Here is a 17,557-nt window from a genome sequence, read left to right as displayed (position 1 = left end):
ACCCTCAAGGCCCCTTATGAAGTGGGTGGAGGACAGGCTAGCTACAGGATCCCCCTCCCCAAGAGCTGGCTTTGGGGCACAGCACACACTGATGGGGGACAAGGTGAAAGTTTAAGTAAAATAGCCACAAACAGGCACTTTTGTCAAGAAATGTATTTCCTTTAGTCACACTTCAGCTGAGGGGAGATCTGCAGGGGAAGCACCAGCGACCCACCTCTATCCACAGCTTTGAGCCCAGTGAGGGAGACTTCCCTGAGGAGCTTCTAGGGCTATTTGGGGTGGCAGCACCTGCTTCACTCCAGCCCCACCAGCACAGCAAGGGTGGGCTTGGACTCGCCCATACCTGCCACCCCCATGATCCATTCCAGGTCCTGCCTGGCTGCTCTTCTGTCCCTGGGCTCAGCTTCCCAGGGAAGCTGCCCTTCTTGTTGCTGTTGATCCTTCATCCTCATCTCACAGAAGAGTCATGGGACCTGTCCCAGGGCAGCCAGCTGCCTCTCACTCCCACATCCTCTGTGCCATGGTGTCAGGAGGGGAGGTGGAAGAAGCGGCTGATCCTGTTGCTGCTGCTGCTGCGAGGGCCGTGCAGCCCTCCCTGCTGCTGCACCCGGAGCAAGTTCTCCAGTTCCTCCTCCAGCATCTGGAAGAGAGGAGCAGTGCTGCCCTATCCCAAGCCCTGGGACAAAGAGTTGACCCTCCACTCTGTTCCATGAGCTGAACCACAATGGGGAGGGGATGCTGTGTGGTGCAGGAGCACTCACCTCCTTACGGGCAGCCAGCCGTTGCTTCCACTCACTGAGCTCCATGGTGTGCTCCTGGTCCAGCCGGCTCAGCTGCCTCCTCTCCTGCTCTGCCAAGAGCTGCATCTTCTCACTCTGGCAGGTGGACATAAAAGGGAAGGTGCTTGAGAAGTAGAAGGGATGCAGGAAAGCCCCCCCCATTCCCGGAGGGGGGTGGGGGGGGACAGTTTTGCAGTGGTACCTGCATCTGCTCCAGCTCTGCCAGGCTCTCCGCTTGCTCCTGCTGCAGCTGCTGCAGCTGCTGCTCCTGCCGCTCCTGCTGCTGCTGCACCTCTGCCCGCTGCTGCCTCTCCTCTTCCTGCATGAACTGCAGTGGGGGGACAGGCAGTGTCACCCTCCCTCCCCTCAGAAGCCACGGCTTCCAGCTCCTCAGGGACTTGCCCCATGCTTTGTGCTGGGCAGCCTTGCTGGCCACAGACAGTCCCTTGTACCTGCTTGGCCCTCTCCCGCTGCTTGGCCCCATTAGCCTCCTGGGCCTTCAGGTTCTCCTTGAAGAGGGCTAGGCGGGTTTTGGCATCGCAGCGCTGGCTTTTCAGCAGCTGAGACCTCTCCTGTGCCTGCTGACTCCTCAGGTCCTCCAGAAAGAGCTGGTGGAAGCGGTTCATCCTCTCCATCTCCTGGGCAAAGGGGCAGAGGGTGAGCCAGGAGCAGGGCTGGGAGCTGGAGGAGCATCACTGGGGGTTCTCAACTCACTTTCTCGTGGCGCTTGTGGAGCTGCTGCCTCTGCAGCGCATGCTGCTCCTTCACCTGCTGCCTGAAGAGCTGGTACTTCTCCTGCAGGTGCCCTTGCTCCATGCTCCACACCACTGACTCACGGGCTGCCAGGCAGGACCACAGCATCATGACCACCTCCAAACACAGCTCCCCCCCCGCCCCAAGCAAGATCCCCTGCTCCCCTCCTATGACACTCCTCCTCCCAGCCCAGTGCACCTCTCTTGAGGCTGTGGATCTTGCTGATGCACTCCCAGTCGATGGATGTCATCTTCTTCTTGTGCTCCTGGACCACCCTCTGCAGGGCTGCGTTGAGCTCCTCCTGCTGCTGCTGCAGGAACCGCTGCTCCTGCGGTGCACAACGGAGGGGCTGAGTCCCAGCAGCCAGGGAAGATGGGCTCCTGGTGGCACAGCCAAGGGAGCCAGCGCTGCCCCAGACCCTCTCACCTCCTTCCCATCGCCCTTCAGCTCCTGCATCCTCCTCATGCAGTCCTTCTCCTGAAGGGATTTGAGGCGCTTGGCCTCCTCACGCAGCCTCACTGTGTACTTGAGCTCCTGGCTCTCCTTCAGCTGCCAGTAGTGCTGCTCCAAGCTCTCCACCTCCCGGTCGTAAAACCCCTTCTTGCCCTGTCATGCAGATATGGGAATGGCCAGGAAGGGGCTACAGGGACCAGAAGCAGCCACCAAACCAACCCATCCCCCAAAAAACCCCTGCCATCTCCCACAGTGGGACCCCAGCACCCCCTTGCACATGTCCCCCTCTGACCATATGGTGGCACTGAGGGACAAGGGTCCTGTTACCGTCATCTCCTGCTCGATGTGACGGAACATCTGCTCCCGCTGCTGGTGGAACTTCTGCTCCAGCTGGCCCTGCGCTCGCTGCTCTTCCTTCTGCAGCACTCGCAGCTCGCGGAGCTCCTGCCGGCTAAAGGTTGGGGGAACTGGGGTGAAGGGGGTGCCAAAGGTGGCCCTTCTCTCTCCCCCAGGATGGCTTGTTAGGTGTCTAAAGGGACATGATTCTCTCAAGCAAGAAGGAAGATGGGACACCCACAGGGTGCATGATGGCCACGCTCTCAAGCTCAGCTGCTGCTGCTGCTTCCCCACCTCCCCATTCACACTTTAACTCTCCCTGGGTGACACAAGAGCTTATGGGAGACCTTCCCTTCTCCTCTCCTCAAGATGACTGCTGGGCACACTGGCTGTGGGCATGGGCAGTGGTTTGGCTCCTTGTGCATCCCCACCACAACCTGCTGAGGAGGCAGGGGAGGGTTTGCTCAAGGCTCTCCTGCTGGAGTAGACCCTGGCCAGGGGAGCAGCTGGGTTTTGCAAGCCTGGAGGTCAAGCACTCGTGCTTTGCAGAGCTGCACAGAGCCATTCTCTCTCCCACACCCTCTCCCCTTTTGCCTCTGGTCCTCCTTGGCCAGACATGTCTGGAAGGTGCCTGCATCACCTACCGAGTGGAGCGTACCATCTCATCCCTTGCTGCAGCCTTGCTGATGGGCCTGGTGGTTGTCAGCCTCACCTCCTCCCCATCCACCACAAACCTCCGGGTTTTCTTGACCATCCTTTGGAGCAAGGCAGGTTCCTGCAACCAGGAGCAACGTTCTCAGCTCAGATGGCCCAACACGAGGTAAACAAGATGTGGGAGTCCTCTAAGGGGGACAGGTTCATGTGGCCACATTTACCTGCGAGCTCCTTGTCTCCTGAGCTTCCCTGGCAGAGGGGAAATGCTGTGGTTCAGGGACAGTGCTTGGAGCTTGTACATTCACAGGGTTTTCCACAGGGGGTGGCTCCTCTCCTTGCTTTGATGTGAGTGATGAGCCTGGCGTGTTCCCCAATTCCCACACTGCCTGTGCCTGGGAAGATGTATGGACAAGGGCAGTGGCAAAGCTCATGGTCTTTGTGGCCTTTGGATGTCCACCAAGGGCCTCCTGGGGCTCTGGCACTGCTCCACAACATTCCACCTTGTCCATCTCCTCTCCAAGTCCATCCCTTAATGGCCCTTCAGGAGCTGGAGTGGCCTGCACCCCATCTTCAAGCTCTCTGTCATTTCCTCCTGGTCCTTCCTGGCCATTCCCATGAGCAGCCCCTGGCTGATTGTCCCCAAGGCCACCTTCCACTTTCTTCTCTGTTTCTCCTTCAGCAGGCACCAGGATCTCCTTGGGAGAAGGACTCTCTGCTGAGTACGGGGCCTCCTCCCTTGCAGGTCCCTCTCCTGCCCATGCTGCCTCCGGTTCCTCTCCTGCCAGGATCAGTTCCCTTGGGCTGGCTGTATCTCCCAGTGAATTCCAGTCTCCAGCCAAAGACCCTTCCACAACATCCTCTTCCACTGGCACCAGGCCTCCCTCGGGGTGAGAAGGTTTCGCCCCAGTTTCAGCAGCGTCTGGGGCTTCCTCCTCCTTCCTCCCCACCTCCTCAGCCAGGTCCTGGGGGTCAGCAATGGGCTCACACAGAGCTGAGTTTCTCTCCCCACCGTTTCTCTCTCTGCCCAGGGGCTCCTGCCACCCCTTGGGCACATCTGACCCTACAACTATCTCCTCTGTCACGCTGGGCCTCAGTGATTCTTCACCCCAAGCCACCTTCTCCTCCACCCACTCCATCTCCCCAGCACCCTCAGGTCCCACGGGTGCCCTCCCTGCTCTATCACCATCCTTCCCCGTGCCACCTTCAGCACCACTGGAGCCACCCTCAACCTTCAGATCTACCAACGACCGAGCAACCCAGTCCTGATGCTCTGATGACAACTTGAAGCTCTGGGGTTTGGCCCCCACAGTCCACAGGTCCAAGGCTGCCACCAGCTGCCCCACAGCCACGGGGACAGGCAGAGCCAGCGAGTTACAGGTGGGGTCTCTGCTTGGGTCCTCTTTGGCACGGCACTGGGGTGTTGAAGCAGGGCTTGGCAGCACTGCAGGCCGTTCCTCCCAGGGCATTTCAGCCACCAACGATGTGTCAGTGTGTTGTCCTTCCTCCTGGGGCTCTGCTGTGGCACCAACCTGCTCTGCCTTCAGCTCTTGTAGCCCAGCAAGGTCTCCTGCCTGCTGTGGCCCCGGGGGGATCTCGGCTGCGTTGCAGGGGCTCCCCAAAGGGCTGCTCTCCTCTTGACATCCCTGAGTTTCTCCTCCTGCATTCACTGAGGAGGATGCCCCTGGAGAAGCACCTAGCACCATCATCTCCAACCCACTCAGCTCCACCCTGGGCTGCTCCTTAGCTGTCTCATGGGACTTCATCCCTCCAAAGAATGACCTGCGCCGGATCAGCTTCAGGAACTCGTGTGACCTCTTTGCAGGGAGCCTCATGGAGCCCACGGGCTCAGGTGAGGACCTCCTCCTCATTTGCTTCAGGAGGTTGGATGATCTCTTGGTCCTGGGCTCTGCCACCACCTTGATGTCAGATGGGATGCCTGGCTCCTCACCACCAGCTGCTCCTGCTGCACCCAGAGGCTGATGCTCCAGGGGACCTGCCAGTGTCAGGGAGCAGGGGGACTCTCCACGCTCCCGCCCAGGCTGTGGGGTGGACAGTGGGCAAGAGGTAAGGCTCAAGAAGCTCACAGAAAGGGTCAGAGTGGTCTTGCACCCCAGCCAGATGCTACTCACGCACCAAGGAGACCAGACCTTCCTCATCATAGTCTTCCTCCAGCACATCAGCCCGGGCTTCAGCCACCAGCTCCCGTAGTGGCCGCTTGTCAGAGATGCCCACCACGAAGGGGTGCTTGGGGGGGAAGAGAGGGGGGTGAGCAGGGTTGGCACTGGGGACAGGTCCCACCAGCCCCAGACAGGTGGCAATGGGTGCTACCCACCTGCAGGAGCTGGCTGGCTGACCACCGTGCCTCTGGGCTCTTCTCCAAGGACCTCCTGAGGAAGTCGTTGAAGTCTTCAGACCTGTGGGATGGTCCCTGTGAACATCTCTGTCCCCCACAGAGCTTGGGGTGACGCCAGGGACACTCAGGCTCTGCTAGCACCGTGGCAGGAGGTCCTGACACTGGTGCTGCCCACTGGCATCACCTTCTGCAGGCAGAGGTGGTGTGATGGGAAACCCTCAGTGCCACCTTTGGACTCAGGGTTGGAGGAATCACAACGAGCATCACTTATGGTCTGCCCCAGCTGCCCAGACATGGCTTCAAATAGGAGCTGCCCCACTGTCCCCGGTGTTGGGGTGACACAGGGACTCACCACTTCTTGGGGTGACGCAGGGTGGGGGGCTGGGACTTGGCGATCTTCAGCAGCACGCGGAGGGGGTTCAGCTCGTGGTAGGGAGGCTCCATCTCAGCCATCTCGATCAGCGTGATGCCCAGGGACCAGATGTCAGCCTTGTACCCATAAGGGCTCTCCTTGGACGTCTCACACTGCACCACCTCTGGGGCCATCCTGGAAATGGGAGAACAGCAGTCCAGCCTGGCCTGGGCTGGGGGTAGTATCTCCCCCTGAAAACCAACCCTCCAGAGACAGCTCTGCAGGCAGAAGCAGCAAGATTCAACCCTAGTAGATCTTGCACCCATCACCACCCCACGTGTGCCACCCCCCTTTCCCAGCCTCATGCATCTGAGAAGCCCACCCTGGAGCTGGGGCTGGCTAGAAGAGGAAAGATCTGGTTTCTTTGAGGTGCTCCTGGTGCCAAGGAGCCAGTTCCGAGCATCCATGGGAGCAGTGGGATACCTGGGCTCCTCCAGTCCCACCATCCCCAGGGATTTCTGCCTCACACCTACCAGTACGGGGTGCCAATGAAGGACACCCGGCGCTGCACGGTGCTGGAATTCTTGGCTGACACCCCAAAATCAGCTGAAGGGCAGAGAGTGGATGTTAGAGAGGATCCATGGGACTTCACTCCCAGCCCCTCGGTCCCCCTGAGACTCACCCAGCTTGATGTCCCCATGGAGGGTGAGCAGGACGTTGCCAGCCTTCACGTCCCTGTGGATGATCTTGCAGCCGTGCAGGTACTGCAGCGCCAGCAGCAGCTGCTTGCAAGCAGCTTGGATCTGCTCCTCTGTCAAGCCTTTCTCCAGCTCTGCCATTAGAGCAAACCAACCACACCACTAATGATGCCTCCTGCCCAGCACCCCCACCACCACCACCACCCCCCTTGCCAAGCCCAGGCAGGGGGTGGGGGCATGGGAAAGGGGTATAGCTGGATGAAGATGCACTTTTACCCATCCTCCTCCCTGGAGATGCTGCAGAAGCCAGAGACTCCCTTCCACGCTGGGAAATTTGGTGACTCCACCCCAACCCACCCCCCCCCCACGATGTGCCAGCCAGAGAAAGGAAAAATATCTCCATATTTACCCAGAATTGCAGCATCCACAGCCCCTCCAGGACAAAACTCCACCAGGATCTGCAGGGAAAGGTTTCCCACCCTGGTCTACAAGCACGTCCCCTCCGGACTGAGCTCCCCTGCTCGGAGATGCCGGAGGGGCCCTGGTGCACACCCAGGGTTGGGGGAGGACCAGCAACCCCCTGACTCTCACCCAGAGCTGCCCATTCCAGTAGAGTGCATCCAAGAGCTTGGTGATGTTGGGGTGGTCACAACAAGCCAGGATCTCGATTTCCACCAGGTAATCCTCCAGCTCCTCCTCGCTCGGGGTGTCGATCACCTTGGCAGCTGCCAGCACCCCCGTCACCTTGTTCTGCACCTGGGGTGGGACACACACACACACACACACCAGGTTTTATGGGGGCTCGTGGGGTACATCCCCACAGTTTTTGGTAAGTGGGACGTTTGGAGCCATCACATCCCTCCCAGGGGGCTTGGTGCCACTGAGCCTAATGCTGGGAATAGGCACAGGGCTGTCACCAGAGCCAGGGAGGAGAGGGACATGGGGATGCCCTGTGCACAGCAACGATGGGTTCAGTGTGGCTGTGCCACCACGTGCAGGGGGCCTGTAGCATCCCAACATATTCCCAAAACCCTCTCTGCATCACAGAGCATCCTGACACATCCCAAACCCCTCTGCATGGGTCCTGGAGCATTCGCCTCTACTCCAAACCCTCTACACATGTCCCCCCCCCCCTACACCCCCCATATCCCAAAACCCTCTGTGTGCATCCCATCGCATACCAACATACCCCAAAACCCTCTATGTGGCTCCCAGATCCCCCCACCACCTTATCCCAAACACCTCTGCCATGGGTGCAGCCATGCCACCCTGCACAGGGGTTCTGGAGCATCCCTACGTGTCCCAAAACTCTCTGGCAAGACCCATCCTCCCAACAAACACATCACGGCTCCGTGGGGGGCTCAGCAAACACCACCCCCACGCCCCTGAGGGCCTTTTGGTAGATCTGCAGTGAAGCCCCATCCTGGGAGTGATGCTGAGGGGTTCAGCTGCCCCCAAAAAAACCCCCAGAGGAGAGAGGGGGTTTGGCCATGACCAGCTGAGCCAGGAGCGGGACCATCACCGCCACACACCACCGGCCCCGGAAGGCAGCAGCTGCTGCAGGTCTGACAAACAGAGAACCTGGGTTTCCTGTGGCGCTGAGGGCTGAGGGCTGGAGACAAACAGCCCCACACAGCCCCACTCAGCCCCAGCCAGAGGGGTGAGCACCCGCTGCCAAACCGGGAGCTGGCAGCTCTCCCCACACCAAAGGTCGGGCTGACACCCGGCACCGACCCTCCCATCCTCTGCCTAGAAACTCTGGGGCTGTTGAAAGGCTTTTCACCTCCCTGCACAGCGGGAGGTGCCCGGTGCAAGGCAGCACTAAAAAACAGATATAACCATGTGCAAGACCCTCTGGGGGGTGTTTTTGGGGTGTTTTCTTACCTTGAAGACCTTGCCGAAGGCGCCGTCGCCCAGCTCACCCAGCACCAGCCAGAGCTCCTGGGGATCCACATCCCGCCTGATGTGCTCAAACTGCCTCAGGGGTTTCTTCTTCTCCAAAAACCCAAACAGCCGTCGGAGAAAAGCCATGGGGCTACCCCCATGCAGACAAGGTGGGGCAGCTGGGCTCGAGCTCCTCTGCCCAACACCCTCACCAGCCCCTGCTCTTCCTCCTCCGCAGGCAGGAAGGGGCTGAGCGCTGCCCCAGGTCGCGCAGGATGTGCTGTGAAGATGCTGAAAGATCCCTCACACCAGCTGCATCCCACCCTCCAGCACTTAGCAGGGTGGGAGAAAAGGGGGTTGCACCCACCCCCAAGGTGCTGAGTTCTCCCTTGCACCCTCCCTGAAGCCATGTGCTGGGGAGGACTAAGATCCCCAGGCATCTCCCTGGGTAGATGTGGTCCTTTCCCATCCCAGGGGCTCCCATGGGTGCACAGCCCCAGCTGAGGCCAGCAGCAACCAGGTGCTGTGGCTGGGCTGGGTTTAAATAGGTCCCTGGGTGCTGGGTGACCCCAGGTGAGGTCATTATGGCTTATTAGTGGTCTCGCTAATTAATTACCTTTGGGAAGATCGTTGTGGTCGGGCTGGTGTGTGGTTATGTCACTTACTTGGCAGAGGGTGGGTAGATGTTTGTACTGTGGCTGGTACCTTATCTTGTAGCCCTCTTCTCAGCACCCCAAAAGCATCTTCCTCCCGCTGCTCCCTGCATCAAGGAGGTTTTTACCTCCCAAATGATAAACCCCCTGTGCTGGTGCAGGTGCAGCATCTCCCTGGGGCTGGGGTGGCTCAGCTCATGTGAGCTCCCCCAAGAAGGCTGTTTGCCTGGTGATCACATCACTTAATCACAGGGCAGTGAAACCCTTTACGGCTTTATCTGCAGGATTCGGAGTGCCAGGCTGCAGAACAGATCTCTGCATCAATACCAGCACCCATGGGACTGTCCCATGGGAGGAGGGTGCTGGCAGGTCCCACACCCCCAAGCCCACCGTGAGGTAACAAACCCTCTGGCTACAGTTCGTGCCCAAAGGGCTGTGGGTGCTGCCTAATGTGGGGTCATCCCCAGAAGCTGGGCTTACACTTTTTGGCTGTTTCTCCTTTTCTTCCTCCTTTTCCTTCCCCATCTCCTCCTTTTCCCTTTTGGGCAGAGGCCAGCACTGGGCTTTGCACACCTGCTGAGCCCTGATGCCTTTCAACGCACTGATGGCCGTTACCACCCCAGACACCTCTTTCAACCTCAGTAATTCCCCTCGTCCTCCAGCATCTCTTCCACAGGATTAAAACATACCCACACCAGCTTTCCCTCCAGTTCCTACTGGGGCAGAGCGCCTCAGGGGCTGTATCCCACCTGGGGTGCTCAGATTCCCCTGGGAATCCAAGATATTCCCAGCGAGCTGAGCAGAGCCAATGGTGAGTCCTGGTAGGCTGGACCATGCATACAGCTGCCATCACCCAAGGGGAAACTGAGGCAGGGACACACACAGACACACACACACACACACCCCCCCCCAAGCTTCAGAACCCCCCCAGTTCTGCTTGAATGGAAACCAGAGCCAGGAATAGAAACCCAAGTGGGGTGTTTGGGATTTTTTTATTCGCCCTTTTTCATGAAATCACATTGTTAGTAGGGTGGGCACGTTCCTGGAACAACAGGGTTAAGGTCGCCCTGGGGTTCCTTAACCCCCTTTCCTAGCCCCCCGGGGTGGGGGGGGAACAGGAGCCAGATGCCCCCCCTGACCTCCCCCTGCTTCTGCTTTCTCCGGCTGTTGGCCCAAAATGAGTCACAGGGGGATTTTTTTCTTTTTTCGGGGCTCTTTCACAAGCTGGCCAGCAGTGGGGGGATTTGGGGGGGTGGGGGGGGCTTGTACTACTGGCTTCAGTACCCATGGGTGCTCTCCAGCAGCCCCAACCATCCTCTACTCATGGCTTCAGTCCCATAGGACTGGGATGCCCAATTGGGGGGCAAAGGACAATGTCCCTGGGAAGTGGTACCTCGCTCCTGAGTGATGCTGAGGGGCTCCATCCCTGTTTGCAGGGTGACACCCCACACTGGGCAGGGGGGGGGGGGGAACACCAAGGGCTCCGTCTCCATTGACAGGACGATGCTCAGCAAAGTCACCAGGACCACAACCCCACCAGGGCCCCACCCCACGTCCCCCAAACCCTTGGGGCTGGGTACCACTGTGGCATCACTGCCGGCCCTGGGAGGGCTGGAAAGTCCGTCGCAGTCATTCAGGGCGGTGCTGGGCTGCCCCTGGGTGAGAACCCCAAAAAGCCCGTCCGTTCCGGTAACGAAAGAGTCAATGGCACACGCAAACACACACTCACACACGCACACGCCACTTCCCTGAGTGGGGGATGACTCATCCCCCAAGCCCGTCATCCCCCGGTACCGTAACACCAGCAAACCACAGAGCTCTTCCTCCGGCCGCGCCGATGAGCCGCCCGACCTTCGCCTCCTGAGCCGGTGAGTTGCTGGGGGGGGTCTCAGGGAAAGGAGCTGGGGGGAGAGAGGGGAGAGGGGGGGGTCCTATCACCTTCTATGAGCCACGTGTGGCCCCCCACCTCGCCACCCTGCCTCGCCCCATCCTGCCCCCCTTCAGCTGAGACCGGCTGAACTCAGCGCACGCCAGGGGCGGCGAGGCTGGGATAACCATCCCGGCAGGCGGGAATCCTAAAGCCACAGGGAAAAGAGAGGAGAGGACCCATCACCCCCAGCTCCACAGGGACCCAGTCACACACGACCATCCCCCAAACCCCTTCTCCCACCACCCACTCCCCCCCCCGCCCCCCCGCTTTGCCAGCAGCAGCGGGTCCCTCTGCCCGGTGCCGGGTGATGTAAGGGGCTATTTTCCCCCTTCCCGGCGGCGCAGGCCGGGGAAAGGGATGACTTCAACCCCATTACTCACCCGCCGTCATGGCCCTGGCACCGCTCCCGCGCTATTCCTGGCCGTGACGCTCAGCCCCGCGCTCCCAACCTCCGCCAGCGCGCTCGGGGCTGACCGGCAGCACCGGAACGGGGCTCACGGGGCGGGAGGGGGGAGCCTAAAGGTACCAAAACACCTGAGGGGTTAACGAGGGGAGGTCGGTAACGAGGACGAGCCCCGCGTCGGCGGTGGGTGTGATGAGTTGGGCCGGTCTCAGCCCGCTCCCGCCCGGCTTTCGCGGAGCGGAGCCGCCGTTTCTCGACAGCGCCGGGGAAGTTCCGCCCCCCCCCCCTCCCCCCTACTTCCCCCCCACTTCCCCCCCACTTCCCCCCCGTGCTGTTAATTACCAGCGCCTTAATTACAGCTCAGGTGCCACCCCCCTGGGCTGCCCCAAATTCCCGGCAGGCGGCTGAGGCGCTGCCCGCTCCGGCGCTGCGCTGCGTTAGCCCCGAACCGGCCTCTTTTCACCCCAAAAGTCCCTGTCGCCGCCGCTGTCGCGGTGCCGTCGGTTCCCCCCCCTCTCCCCACCCCGCCCCCGGTTTCCTGCGTGTTCGCAGCGGTACCAGAAAGGGCGGAAATCGCGTCAGCGCCTCCGCCGCGCCCGCGGTACCGGGAACCGGGAACTGGGACCCGGGTGCCGCCGGTGCCCCCACGGGCACGCGCGTGGTCCGGTCCGGCCCCCCCTCCCCCCCCGTGGGCCCACGTGGGCGCGCTCGCGCGCACAGGCCCGCGGGCAGTTGCACGCGCCCCGCAAGCACGCGCGTGGCCCGCGCGCCTTCCTCCTCCTCCCCCCCCTCCCCCCCTCCCCTTTCCTCCCCCCGAACCCGCGGGGCCGAAACGCGCGGCGGGACTACAACTCCCAGCACGCCCTGGGAAAGGGGAAGGCGGGGGCCGGGCGAGACGGGGGGAGCTGCTGGCCAATAGGAGGAGGGAGGCGTGGCCGCTTCACCCAATAAGCGGAGGGGGGCGTGGCGGCTCCCCCACCCCGTACCCCCCGTCGGCGATCACGTGGCGCGGCGGCGGCGGGTGAGAGCGGGAGCGGCGGGGCTGCCGGGGGGGGGGGCGGGGGGAGCGGGGGGCGCGGAGGCGACCTGGCGGGCCCGGGGCGGCACCTCCCCCTCCCCATCTTTCCAAGTTCTCCTCCAATATTGGGCGGCGGGGGGGGGGGGGGGGCTGGGGAATTTGGGGTCTCAAGGGGGTCCCGACCCCTGAACTGGGGGGTTGGGGAGGGGGCGGCAGCGGGGGGAGCAGCGTCGCCCGACCGATTTCCGAGCCGGGCGGGTGATGCTCTGGCCCAACCCGCCCCAGTTCACCCGTAGTTCTTCCTTGGGGCGGGGGGGGGGGGCGGGAAGCGCACAATTGGGGGTGTCTCTCACATCCTCCCCCCCCCCCTTTTCTTTAACTCCTGCGCCAGGATCCCTCCTAAAATGAAAGACGCCGCCTCTCCCCCCATGGAGGACAAGCAAGACCCCGCCACCGCCGCGCCGGCGGTGAGTGCTGCACCCCGGGACTTTGGGCGGGGGGGGGGGGTGTGGTGGGGGGGGTGTAATCTGAGGGTGCTGCCCCCCCAACCATTTGGGGCAGGGATGTGATGTAGTGGAAGGGTGAGCGTGGTGAGGATGAGGAAGGGGAGTGTGAATTACTCAGCACTGGGGACACACACATGACATCACCAAAGCAAGGCAGTTTTGGGGAGAAAAAACTTAATTCCTGCCCTCCAGCTTTTAATTTTCCTAATTACTGTCTGTCCCGCTGGGGAGGGGGGATGGATGGATGGATGGATGGGTGGGTGGATGGATGGAGGGAGGGATGGATGGATGGAGGGAGGGATGGATGGAGGGATGGAGGGATGGATGGATAAATGGATGGATGGATGGAGGGATGGATGGAGGGATGGAGGGATGGAGGGATGGAGGGATGGAGGGATGGGTGGGTGGATGGATGGATGGATGGAGGGATGGATGGAGGGATGGAGGGATGGAGGGATGGATGGATGGATGGATGGATGGATGGATGGATGGATGGATGGATGGGGAGGGAGGGAGGTTCTGTCGTGCCCTCTCTTCCTCGCCCCGACCCAGCCGCGCCGCTGAACGCAGCGAGGACAGAGGGGAAGAACTACCAAACGCTGCAAACCCGAGTTCTTGGGAGCCGAGCAGCTGCTTTGCCCAAAAATAGCAACAAGTTTTATAACTCCGGAAAATGTAGAACAAACAAATGAGAAACATTTTTAGCTGAGAAAGGCGGCGGTGGCGGCGAGCCGGGAGGATGGGGGGGGGGGGGGGGAAGGGGAGGGGGGAGGATGAGTTTCTGCCCGTCTGTTTTCCTGGAAGCCGTTCCTCGTGTTCTCGCACGGCTCTCCAGCGCTTTGACCAACTTGGCCGGCAGCCCAGGCTGTCGGCTAACGAAGTGAGAGCTCATTAAAGGCTTTCGGGTTGCAACCAGCCCCATCGGCGGACTGGTGAAGCAGGAGGAGGTTGGAGGGGGGGTGGGGTGGGGAATGTGGGTGCTTCTGCCGTGCCTCAGTTTCCCCCTTGGGCTCCTTCTCACGACTGCATCCTGTAGGAAGGTCCGGTCCCGGAGGACAGCTCGAAACCAGTGGAAGAAGCAACAAGTGGTGGTGAGAAAGAGGAGGAGGAAGCCTTCCTTGTCAGCCTCTACAAGTTCATGAAGGACCGCCACACGCCCATCGAGAGGATCCCCCACCTCGGTTTCAAGCAGAGTACGTGTGTGTGTGTGTGTGTGTCCCATGGGCTGGGAGGATTCACAAGCACCACATCCCCCTGACCCTCAGCCTCTCCTCTGTATTTCCAGTTAATCTCTGGAAGATCTACAAAGCTGTGGAGAAGCTGGGAGCCTACGAGCTGGTAAGGGATTCCGTCCCCTCCCTGGGGTGTTGGGGGGTGGTTGGGGGGGGGGGGGGGTGGCCCCTGGGTCGGGGTGGGGGGCTAATCCATCTGTCCTGCTGCAGGTGACGGGGCGACGGCTCTGGAAGAACGTCTACGACGAGCTGGGGGGCAGCCCCGGCAGCACCAGCGCTGCCACCTGCACCCGGCGGCACTACGAGCGGTAGGGGATGAGCCCGGGGGGAAGGGGCATTCCTGCTCCGTGCCTCAGTTTCCCTTCCCAGCACCGGTTCTCACTGCCATCCCCTCCTCCCCCCACCCCATCCCCCCTGCCCCGCAGGCTGGTCCTCCCGTATGTGCGGCATCTCAAGGGGGAGGATGACAAACCTCTGCCCCCCAGCAAGCCCCGCAAGCAGTACAAGGTCTCCAAGGGCACCGAGACTGGCGAGAAGAGCAAGAGGGCCAGGAAAGAGAAGGGCCGGGAGCAGGTGTGCAGTCTGCCCTCCCCCCCCCCCCCCCCAAAACAGCCTGGTTTGGGATCACCCCTTCCCACTCCCCGGGTGGAACCTACAGGGGTGGCTGGGGAAGAGCCAGGAGGGATGCAGCCAGCTGGGAAAAGGGCAGCGGAGGATGGGGAGGGCGCCAGGAGCCCAGGACGGGGATGCGGCAGAGCCTGGTCCCCACCTCCTAAATCGCCTTTGCTTGTAGATTCCTCCAGACAAGGTGAAACCAGAGGCAACAGCTGGCACAGAGGACACAAGGGACGACACCACCACAGAGCAGGGCCGGGCAGCCGAGGGATGCTCCAGCCCCGTGGTGCTGAGCCCCTCGGGGGGCTGTCCCAGCCCCGGCCAGCCCCACACCGAAACCTATAAGCGCCTTTTCTCCAGCTTCTACTCCAAAGGAAACCACCCCATCATGTCTCCACTGGCCAAAAAGAAGCTGCTGGCCCAGGTGAGCAAGGCAGAGTCCTTGCACTGCCACAAACGCCACTGCCCCGAGGGCTGGGGAGCAACAAGTGACCCTGGCCCTGGCCGTGAGTCCCCCCAGCCCACTGCCAGCCACGAGCGAAGGAGCCCCAAGCCCTCTGGAACTCAGGATACAGCTCCAGGTAGCAGGAGCGAGGTGGGACCCGCTGCCGACGGATCCCCCAGCGAGAGAAACAGCCACCCCTGCCCACAGGCTGAGGAGGGGGGTCCGGCCCCCACCGTCTTCACCGGCTGCTTCCACGCCTACCGCAGCGAGATGCTGAAGCCCGTCAGCTGCCACCAGCTCTGGGGTTATTTCTCCAGCTTGAAGGAGCTTTCGGAGCCACCTGCCACCTTCCCGCTGCGAGCCGAGGAGCCAGACCAGCCCCAAGACCTGCGGAGCAAAGGGCGGCCGGCGTGGAGCGGGGAGAGCCAGCGAGGGGCCACCTGCGCCGCCATCAGAGCCTGCTGGGTGCCCCCCAGGGCCGGCTTTGCCCCCGCTGAGCCGAGGAGCCGACGGGGGCGAGAGGAGGAGCCGGCGGCTTTCGGCCCCTCGGCCAAGCTCCGGGCCATCTCCCCCTTCCTCAAGGAGGCCGACAGCCGGGACGTGGGCGCCGGCTCGCCCAGGGGCCAGCGAGGGTTGGCCAAACCCAAGGCGGTGGTGGCCACCCCCAGCTACGCCGCCGCGCTGCCGCCGGCCGCCCCAGACGTTTACAAGGGAGCGACGCTGCGTTTCCCGGCGAGTTTCGGGAGCCCCCTGGAACACCTCAAAACCCAGGGGGTGCCAGCAGCACCCTCCCTCTCCGTCAACCCTTTTGTCATCCCCGCCTTCCCCAGCCCTTTGGTAGCCACCTCGACGCAACCCTCTGACCTGTGCCGGCCGCTGGCGACCGGCCCCGGGCACTACCCGGGCTCCTACGACAGCTCGCCGCGGCACCGGCTGTACCCGGCAGCGCCGTGGCACAGCCCACCCACCTACACCTCGCCACACGTGCCGGCCTTTCACCGCCACGCCAAGCTGTAGCCTTGCCAAACCCCCCCCTCCAGTGCTGGGGGGCAGCTGAGCTGGGGTGGTGGAGCAGAGCCTGTGGCAAAAGGAGACTGGAGAGACAATCCCCAAGGGGTGGTTTTTACTCTTGATCTTAGAGCTGTTTGTATCCAACTGACATCACTATGCCCGTGACTTAACTACCAATATCACAAGGGTTTTTTTTATATATATTATATATATATATAATGAAATATATATATGTACATACACAGATAAAAAGAAAAAAGGGAGCAAAATGAGGTGTGGAGGCTTCTGTTGTGCTGGAGGCTGTGCCAGTCCTGGGCGCTGGTTACTCCCTGGTGATGCTCGGTGACTCCTTGGTGCAGAGCCGTGGCTGGCTCACACTACGTGATGCAATTTAGGGGTTTAATTACCCCAGAAGGGTTTTCTAAAGGGTTTGGGATGGAGGACAGCAAACACTCTGTTTGGTGTCGGCCTCCATGGTGCTCCTGTTGCTCTGCACCTCCAACGGGTGCAGCAGCTGGGTCAGGGGGAGTGGGGGCAGCACCTGAAATAAAAGTGGGGGGATGATCCTGACCTGGCTGTTTGGGGTCTCCTCGATTTGTGGGATTGGTGCAGGGGTCAGGGGGGATCCTCACCCAAAGCACGAAGCCCCAGAGGTGTTTTGTGACACTGTAGGGATACAGCAGGACCCCTCTCCAGGACTGACCTGATCTTGGGAGGGAAGGAGGCGTTTTTCTGCAGCCATTTGGGGGGAAATCACGGGTGTTTTGTGTAACAGCCACACGTCCAAGCACCATCCAGCCCAGCAACACCTTCAGGAGCATCAGACTCATTACAAGCAGCATCACTGACCCAGATTCTGCAGTCTGGCTGGCTGAAAGGCATTACACATGCCTGTACCCCAACAGCTTCAGCGCCAAAACACATGGTTAATCGCTGGTTTTGAGTGAGGACGTGACTTGTAGAGCTCAAGTCTTCCCCCAAAGAGTTGCCTCCACACCTGGCAGTGAGGGCACCAGAGATCACACATTCATAAAGGGGGGGGTCTCAGCCTTGTTGTTGGTAAAGCACTGCAGAAACTGTGACTTTGAGCCTGGGGGGGGGAGAAGAAAAAAAGAAAAGGGGGGAAAAAAAAGCCAAAAGCATTGAGCTGGTTAACAGCAAATCCTCATCTTGACCAGACACACTCACGTCTGTGGGTGCTGTGGATGCCAGAGCAGAGCCTCAGTTTACCCTGGCTCTTTCTGCTGTCATTTTGGGGAGAAAGTGCCCCATTTGGTGGCAGCCCAGGGCTTAGCTCAGCCTTGGGATTCATGGTCAGCCCACAACCTTCCCTGCAAGAAACTTAGCCTGGGCTGAACCCCTTTGTTGTTTTGGTTTTTAATTCCAACCCCCAAAACCCCAGCAAAGGGAAGAAAAGCCCAGGGTTCAGAGGGTGGGGGGTCTGACAAAGTTCAGCATTCCCCAAACCGCTACTCACCATCG

General features: G+C 61.1%; 2 protein-coding genes across 2 annotated transcripts; one reads left to right on the top strand and one right to left on the bottom strand.

Annotated features, from left to right (window-relative positions):
• Positions 1–170: 170 nt before the first annotated feature.
• On the bottom strand, positions 171–8,409 carry LOC311199679 (STE20-like serine/threonine-protein kinase; the record flags this gene model as incomplete). The annotated part of the gene is made up of 18 exons (XM_084273814.1): positions 171–640; positions 762–875; positions 982–1,107; positions 1,232–1,417; positions 1,494–1,618; positions 1,731–1,860; positions 1,959–2,138; positions 2,313–2,436; positions 2,966–3,096; positions 3,191–5,014; positions 5,109–5,219; positions 5,308–5,389; positions 5,681–5,875; positions 6,214–6,286; positions 6,363–6,512; positions 6,788–6,836; positions 6,970–7,134; positions 8,263–8,409. 18 exons carry the CDS (start codon positions 8,407–8,409, stop codon positions 527–529), a joined length of 4,026 nt encoding a protein of 1,341 aa, XP_084129940.1. The 3' UTR covers positions 171–526.
• A 1,486-nt stretch (positions 8,410–9,895) lies between these two features.
• Positions 9,896–16,645, top strand: ARID5A (AT-rich interaction domain 5A). The gene is made up of 7 exons (XM_084273996.1): positions 9,896–10,783; positions 12,658–12,733; positions 13,809–13,965; positions 14,058–14,110; positions 14,215–14,312; positions 14,430–14,577; positions 14,798–16,645. The coding sequence occupies exons 2-7, from the start codon at positions 12,671–12,673 to the stop codon at positions 16,079–16,081; spliced, it is 1,803 nt and encodes a 600-aa protein (XP_084130122.1). The 5' UTR covers positions 9,896–10,783; positions 12,658–12,670; the 3' UTR covers positions 16,082–16,645.
• The last annotated feature ends 912 nt before the right edge of the window (positions 16,646–17,557 follow it).

The sequence above is a fragment of the Gallinula chloropus genome, assembly GCF_964237585.1.
Source record: "Gallinula chloropus genome assembly, chromosome: 21".
Lineage (NCBI taxonomy): Eukaryota > Metazoa > Chordata > Aves > Gruiformes > Rallidae > Gallinula > Gallinula chloropus.
This window is presented reverse-complemented; position numbering and strand designations above follow the sequence as displayed.